The following is an 8026-nucleotide window of genomic DNA, read 5'->3' as shown; positions in this document are numbered from 1 at the left end:
GAAACGTTCCCGTCGACGGCGAGGTGCCTATGGTGACTTCGTAAATTTCAAGATGACATGTCGGCTCAGTCTTTCGGAGGTGCTCATAGGGGTAGGGTGTGCGTGTGTACGTTTATAGGGGTGAGTGTATGCGCGTATGTATGAGCGCTTGCGTCTGTATTGATGTTCAAAAAAAATACAGACCGGAAAAAAAAGAAACACGGAAACAAAATTAAAGAGCCCGTTGGATGTAAAATGTGGCGTAGGAGCAAGGATGAGAGCACGAGGGAGGGAGCATGCAAGCCCCGCCCTCATGGCAACCCTGGTTTCCGGAACCTTCTTACCAACGGTGTTCAAATCTCCACCACGTCTCACAGGTCAGAAACAGGTGGACCATCTCAGGAGGCTGGAAATTTCTGCAACGGAACGGACGCTGCAAAGCAAAGTGCCCACCTGGTCGTGGGCCACCCACAACCATGCACCCACTGGCCCCACATGTCAACCTCCTTGTATGATACACAGACTATCCACACCGGTGCACATAGCGTTACTCCGGGGCCCTGCTCCAGAACCTTCTCCCAAAACGCTAACACCACCGAGCAAACCCAAGCCCCCTTCCCCACTCTCTCACCGACAGCCCGGGACCACGGTGCCAGCGAAGCGCACTCCCTCCTTCTTGATCCGCAAGGCGCACCCTATTTATACGCCTCATCCCCTCTGCCTCTGGTCGCCCCCACAAAACCCTACCCCTCTTCCAAAACCCTCGCATCGTCGTCTTCCTCGGTCGGCCCACCTGCGCAAGCGCGCCTCCAGCCCACATCTCTCGCCCTCGCCTGGGAGGAGAACGAGCAGAGCGCAGCGGAGATGCTCGGGGCCTCAAGGCGATCCCTCTGCGCCGGCGCCGCAGCCCGCCGCCACGCCGCCGCCTTCGCGGTCTCCGGAGACGCCGCCGCCGCCGCCGCCTCCCCCTCCCCCTCCCTCTCCCCCTCGGCCCCGCCGCGTTCGGTACGTATGTGCGACATTGACTGTATGGTACGTAGTGTACTCCGCTGTTTCCTGTTTGGTTGATTGCAAAGTAGGAGCTCGTGGTGGGCTTGAATCGGTGCGTGTTTTTACATTAGGTGTTGCGAATCAGTCATTGCCCCCAAATTGGGGGCTGTGTTTTGATTGATTGATGGGTTATGTATTAATTTGTGTCTGTGAGTGAGTTGAGGTTTGGGTTGATCTGATTTCCTGTTCAGTATGTCATTTGTGTACCGATTGCTGATAGTATTTTATTGCGAGAAGAAATGTGCAATTGCTAGGTCTGGTGTGATTTTGTTCTTCTGATTTATTGGTACATTACTCTACAACACGAGCGGCTTTGTGATGTTTGCTGTGTCTTCTCAATTTCAGGTGACAAACCCAGACCCTGGTGTCTCTCGGCTTGGAGGGAAGAGGTTGCTCTCTGTGCTTGCAGCTCCCAAGCTTAATGGAGTTGAAAGCTTGTCGTCCCTCAAGCTGAGGGAGAGTGCCCTTGTTGGGAGACGGTATGAATCGAGTGCTGCAGCAGTTGATTCATCTGACGCGCCACCTGCCGAGAAGTTTGAGTATCAGGCTGAGGTACCTATGACTTTCTTTTTGTATGGTTGCGTGCTAATCTTTACCAATGTTTGCATCATGAATATGATGGGGAACAATTTGTGCTCGGCAGGTCAATAGGCTCATGGATTTGATTGTGCACAGCTTGTATAGCAACAAGGAAGTGTTTCTCCGGGAGCTGGTTAGGTGGGCAACAATTCACAACATAAATTTTTCATTTTTAGAAATAGCAGTAGTTATCTCCAAATTCACTCTTTATTTGTTTTGTTTTATTGACACTTGTTCCTCGCCATGATATTGCATTAACTTCATTTTGGCAATTGTTTTTCCCAGTCAGGGCTTAATGAGTGCCACAAAACTTCAGTCTAGTTGCTCAGCCTAATTTCGCCTTTCTTTTCTTGTACCTGCAGCAATGCAAGTGATGCACTTGACAAATTGCGCTATCTGAGTGTCACTGATCCTGATCTTCTTAAGGATGGCCCTGAACTTGACATTCGCATCCAAACAGACAAGGACAATGGAATAATAACGATTACGTAAGCACATGTTACTTGATGGTGACCAGCTGTATATTTTCTTATTGGGAAATGATTTGCATCGTGACCTGCACTTTCTTTCCAGTGATTCTGGGATTGGTATGACGAGGCAAGAACTTGTTGATTCTCTTGGAACTATCGCAAGCAGTGGAACTGCCAAATTCCTGAAGACATTGAAGGTGTGATCTAATTGCAGATTTCATTCTCCTCTTGTCTATCTTCCAAATCCTTCTATATTTATGACTTATGCTTATTGTACAACAGGAGAGCCAGGAAGCTAATGTTGATAGCAACTTGATTGGCCAATTTGGTGTTGGTTTCTATTCGGCATTTCTTGTTTCAGACAAGGTACTGTGTTATGTTATCATGGTTGTATTTGACACTCTGGTTGTGAGATAGTGTTTCTTTTTCTTTTGCTGAACGTTTCCTGTATTTTTCTGCTACTCTGTATATTAGGTTGCTGTGTCAACAAAGAGCCCAAAATCAGAAAAACAATATGTTTGGGAAGCAGAAGCAGAATCTAATTCCTACACCATTCGAGAAGAGAAAGATCCAGAGAAGCTCATTCCTAGGGGAACTCGTCTTACACTTTACCTGAAGGTCCGTTTGCTTTTATTTTATGATTTAAATTTTTACTGTATGCCCCATTTGAAATATGTACTATGCTTTGTTTCAGCGGGATGACAAGGGTTTTGCTCACCCTGAGAGGATCCAAAAACTTCTGAAGAATTACTCTCAGTTTGTTTCCTTCCCAATTTACACTTGGCAAGAGAAGGGCTTCACAAAAGAGGTGACTAATCCTTCTAGCTCTTTGTGGTTATTAAAGTGGAACCTTGCTTATGCAAGACATTCATTGATTATCTAGGTTGAGGTTGACGAGGATCCTGCTGAAGTTAAAACAGGTGGTGACGGTGAACCCAAAAAAGAGGTAACATTGTAATAAACCGTAAAAAAGAAGTCATTTTGCACTGCTTTCCTTTGAGCCATATTCTGTTGACCAAATTGTGCTTCATTCTTACATGTTGATAATTTGTAATATTGCGATGTTAACAGGTTAAGAAAAAGACAAAAACCGTTGTGGAGAAGTATTGGGACTGGGAGCTTACAAATGAAACACAACCTATTTGGGTGAGAACTTTGGGACTGTTTATTGTGCTGCTTGTCTTGTTGATAAATGATAACTACGTTTTTTCACTTCCAATTTTTCTTCTGAGAGAGGCTGAAATTATTCCTGTTGTTGTGTTGTTGCCAGCTTCGGACTCCTAAGGAGGTATCAACTGAGGAGTACAACGAATTTTACAAGAAGACCTTCAACGAGTATTTGGATCCCTTGGCCTCCTCACACTTCACTACAGAGGTATATTCCTTTGCCTTTCTGTTGCTTTTGTTGATTCAACACATGGTTGGTGCATCACATGATATCTGCAGTTGCTTTTGCCTAGATAATATGTGCAATCTAAATAATACACAGTTGATCAACAAATGCTACTTAATTTTTTTCATTTTTTACATACTCCAATTGCAAAGACTTGCAGAAGCATTCATCTATGAACCATGTCTTTGTTGAAAGAGATATGCCAATAAATATATAGAAAAAAAGTCATAATTTTGTAGCATGTAATTACGAAAATTCAGCTACCTACATGGATGTTATTTGACATTATAGTTGCTCTGCTGTTTCTGTAACATAGTCTTCCGATAGGCAATAATAAACTCTATGTGAAAATGGTAGTGCGATTGGTAATGTGATGCAGGGTGAAGTAGCCTGATAAGGATCTTCACAACTCACATTCAAGCAAACTGTTTCTTGATCAAATTTGATGCAGGGTGAAGTAGAATTCAGGTCAATTCTGTATGTGCCTGCTACAAAGAAAGAGGACATAACTGATAGGAAGACTAAAAATATCAGGCTTTATGTCAAGCGGGTGTTCATATCAGACGACTTTGATGGAGAACTGGTATGCTTGATACTTGCTTAGCTGTCTCTTCATGGTTCTTTGTAAAACTTTTAACTTGTCAATTTGATAACTGAGCTTTGTGACTCACCAGTTCCCAAGATACCTGAGCTTTGTGAAGGGTGTTGTTGACTCAAATGACCTTCCCCTAAATGTTTCTCGTGAGATCCTTCAAGAGAGTCGAATTGTAAGTTCTTTGTGGGGGTATTTCTACTGTTTTTGTGCATTTCAATACTGAGCTCCTGAATTTTGATTCCTTTGTTTCTGATTTTGGTATAGGTGCGTATAATGAGAAAGAGATTGGTGCGGAAGGCCTTTGATATGATACTCGGCATTTCTTGTAGTGAAAACAGAGATGTAAGCGCTTTCATTTCCTTCGTAGCAGGGTTTCTTGGTCTTTCTATTTGCATTCTCATCTGAAGGCTTACTGTAGGACTATGAAGCATTCTGGGAGAACTACGGCAAATTTTTGAAGCTCGGTTGCATGGAAGACAAGGAAAATCACAAGAGAATTGCTCCTTTGCTCCGTTTCTTTTCTTCTCAGAGCAATGAGGAATTAATTAGCTTGGATGAATATGTGGAGAGTATGAAACCAGAGCAGAAGGCCATTTATTACATTGCTGGAGATAGTTTGAGCAGTGCCAAAAATGCTCCTTTCTTAGAGAAGCTCAATGAAATGGGTTATGAGGTATGTACTGAACTACTGATGATAGACCATTGCTTCTACAAATACTCCCTCAGTTTCTAAATATAGGACTTTTTAGAGATTCCAATACGGAGTAATACAGATGTATATAGAGTTTTTTTAGAGTGTAGATTTACTCATTTTGCTCCGTATGTAGTCCATATTGGAATCTCTAAAAAGGCTTATATTTAGGAACGGAGGGAGTAGATGATAACTTCGTTTATGTCTTTATTTAAATGTTCCCTCTCGGTCTCATGTCCTCGGATGCATCTTTCCTGTCAAACTTTGCCTTGATAGTTGGCTGAGACGTCACATATTTTTGTCCACTGTTTGAACAAACATGTTTTTCATGAGTTGAGGTCTCTTATATTTTCACTTGCTATTCAGACAAACATGCTTAATTAATGCCTGGTTGGGACAGCTGTATTTTTTGCATCATGCCGTGAAACATTATGAATGATTCTTCTAGACTGCTTATACTGCAGAAGAGAGAAGAGTTATTTTTCTTACCAGAAAGTCAATTATTCTATGCCAGTTTTAACCTTACTATCATGTGCTTTATTTTGTAGGTTTTACTTTTGATTGACCCTATGGATGAAGTGTCTCTCACAAATCTGAACTCCTACAAGGATAAGAGTTTCGTGGATATTAGCAAGGAAGACCTGGACCTAGGTATGCATGTAAATATAAGAACATAGTTTCTTAACATCCTTTTACTGCTTACTGAATTGAATTTTGAAAACAGAAGTTGTGGAGCTTAGTATATATTAATGTAAAGTGAATTATCCTTCTTGGTCTGGCCAAAGGCCTACCAATGTGTATATGCTGTAGAAAATGTAATTTGTAAGACTCTTTTTCTTTCTTTATAATTTAAAAGGCTGTAGGAAACTCTCCTAGTCATTGACCGCTCAACAAAAAAAGTAAAGTGAATTAGATGTCACCAAGTAGAGATTGATTTTATACAATCAGCTAAGTGCTCACTTGTACCAGGCATGTTTTTCTCTTTTGATGAGTTGAATTTTGAATAGAAGTTGCAGAGCATGAGGAACTTCTCCCTTCACTGTTTTACTCTCCACTAATCGCCATGGTTTATCAGTTTACCTTTCTCATTAATTGACAAAGCGTGAAGCGAACTAGATGTCACCTATTAGAGGCTGATTTCACAGTCAGCTAAAATGTTATCTTTTATCAGGCACCTTTTCTATTTTAGGCTGCATATTGCTTTGCAGAGTTGAGAGCATAATATTCATTTATCGTAGTTTTGTGCTCCTAGTTTCTGATTGTGGCCTGCAAATATAACCTAGGTGATAAGAATGAGGAAAGAGAAAAGGAAATGAAGCAGGAATACAGTCAAACCTGTGACTGGATCAAGAAACGTTTGGGTGAGAGGGTTGCTCGAGTTGATGTATCCAACCGTCTCAGCTCATCACCATGTGTTCTAGTTGCAGCCAAGTTTGGTTGGTCAGCCAATATGGAAAGGTTGGACTCTACTTCACTTATTTCCTCAGTTGTTAACTCGCTATACAAAGTTGTCATTAATATCTTGATATTGTTCCTCAGGTTAATGAGGGCGCAGTCTATAGGTGATACGTCTTCTCTGGATTTCATGCGTTCCAGGAAAGTATTTGAAATAAATCCAGAGCATGAGATAATCAAGCGATTGAATGTAAGTGTTCATCCATCTGAGATAATCATGAGATAATCCAGAGCATGATTTCCTTTCACATTGTCTCTGTTGATCTAGAGGCCTACACAACCCTTGTACTGTGCTACGAATTAAATATGTTGGATGCTGGTAGCTAATCTTCAATGGTAGTTCTCTGATTTGAGGATCCCTATACAGTGTTGGTTGTAATGATTATTTCTTGGCAACGCAGGCTGCGTGCAGAATCAACCCTGACGACCCAGAAGCTCTAAAGGCAATCGACATCCTCTTTGAAACTTCAATGATTTCTAGCGGCTTTACGGTGAGTACACCCATCTGCCTTGTCATCTACTCCCCTCTGTTCCCAAATTGAACTGCCAAAACGTCTTATACTCCCTCTGTCCCAAAAGTGTCTCAACTTTGTACTAAGCTTGAGACAGTTATTTTGGGACGGACGGAGTATTTAGGAACAGAGGGAGTATATCTCATATCACAGTCAAGGAAACATACTGCATGTTTTCTTCTGAACCTTGCCTTTTGTTTCACATAATTATTGTTAGGGGTAGGGTGTGTGCGTTTCTCAAAATAAAAATAATAATGCCCATGTTATGATATGATGCAGCCTGATAACCCAACTGACCTGAGCGGGAAGATCTATGACATGATGAGCACAGCTATGGCGGGCAAGTGGGCGTCGCAGCCCCAACCTGCCCAGCCAAGCCAGCAGCCTGCTTCACCTAGTAGCTCTGAACCTGAGCCGCTTGAAGCCGAGGTGGTGGAACCCGTCGAGGCTGGCCAGCAGAAGTGAGAATCCGCATCGTGGGAATCCATCAGGGTCGATGTCAAGTGCATACGCGGGTGCTATCCCAAGCTCTCTGCTTGTTCCTTTTTTTATTATGTCGGAATCGGTTTACACGGCATGTATGATGAGCCGTGCGAGTGCTAGTATACACTTATCCTAGATAGGGTTGTGGTGATTACTAATAATAGTACTAGAACATTTTGGCCTTGAACACGCTCGACTACCGAATCGGAAAGAGTTTGTATTGCGTAATTGATCATAATTAATGCCGGCCGTGCTGGTTCAGTTTATGCTGCCTTCCATAGAGTCGAGTACTATTCCCTGAATGCACAAGAAACTGCTTGAACAGTAAATTCAAAAAAGATTTTTAAAAAATATAAATGTTTTATCATCCAAGGCACTCAAATATGTGATGTCCACGCAAAAATTTCATCGTGTTCCGACAGAAAGATTTAAAAAATATATAAATGCTTTATCATCCAAGACACTCAAATGTGTGATGTCCACGCAAAAATTTCATCATGTTCCGACAGTAAACTTTCTCAGAGACCAGAATTTTGCTTTCGTTTGTTAAATGTCTAAACCCCACCAAATTTGACATGGACATCACGCACTCGAACATATTTCATGCCAAAAAATTCAGATGTTTTGAATTTTTCTACTTCCGTAGAACATCTTACATTTTGAGACGGAGGGTGTAGTATTTTTTATTTTATTTTATTCACGCAAGGGAGCATGTGAGCTCGGCAGCCGAATCATGCTTTTCTTTTGTTAAAGGCCAGTACTAGGCGCCGGTCCGATGTCAGCCGTTCGATTGGCCGAACCAGGGCCGTCTGATCCCGT

General features: G+C 42.2%; 1 protein-coding gene across 1 annotated transcript; it reads left to right on the top strand.

Moving 5' to 3' along the window:
• Window positions 1-701: 701 nt before the first annotated feature.
• Window positions 702-7483, top strand: LOC119307947 (heat shock protein 90-6, mitochondrial-like). Its single transcript, XM_037584046.1, has 20 exons — window positions 702-984; window positions 1375-1581; window positions 1673-1746; window positions 1971-2096; window positions 2182-2275; window positions 2361-2444; window positions 2553-2696; window positions 2773-2886; window positions 2962-3024; window positions 3150-3224; window positions 3349-3453; window positions 3923-4054; window positions 4146-4238; window positions 4331-4408; window positions 4485-4739; window positions 5306-5408; window positions 6041-6215; window positions 6297-6402; window positions 6614-6703; window positions 7004-7483. Exons 1-20 carry the CDS (start codon window positions 844-846, stop codon window positions 7187-7189), a joined length of 2445 nt encoding a protein of 814 aa, XP_037439943.1. The 5' UTR covers window positions 702-843; the 3' UTR covers window positions 7190-7483.
• Window positions 7484-8026: the final 543 nt, after the last annotated feature.

The sequence above is a fragment of the Triticum dicoccoides genome, chromosome 5B (genome assembly GCF_002162155.2).
Source record: "Triticum dicoccoides isolate Atlit2015 ecotype Zavitan chromosome 5B, WEW_v2.0, whole genome shotgun sequence".
NCBI classification, from domain to species: domain Eukaryota; kingdom Viridiplantae; phylum Streptophyta; class Magnoliopsida; order Poales; family Poaceae; genus Triticum; species Triticum dicoccoides.
Note: the sequence above shows the minus strand (reverse complement) of the source record. Positions and strands in the feature narration are given on the sequence as shown.

Bases quoted from the DNA above. Each gene is read 5' to 3' on its own strand.
- LOC119307947 (XM_037584046.1), top strand. From the start codon at position 844: ATGCTCGGGGCCTCAAGGCGATCCCTCTGCGCCGGCGCCGCAGCCCGC. The intron at 1,582-1,672 runs GTACCTATGACT...TGTGCTCGGCAG, and splicing joins AGTTTGAGTATCAGGCTGAG to GTCAATAGGCTCATGGATTT. The intron at 3,025-3,149 runs GTAACATTGTAA...CGATGTTAACAG, and splicing joins ACGGTGAACCCAAAAAAGAG to GTTAAGAAAAAGACAAAAAC.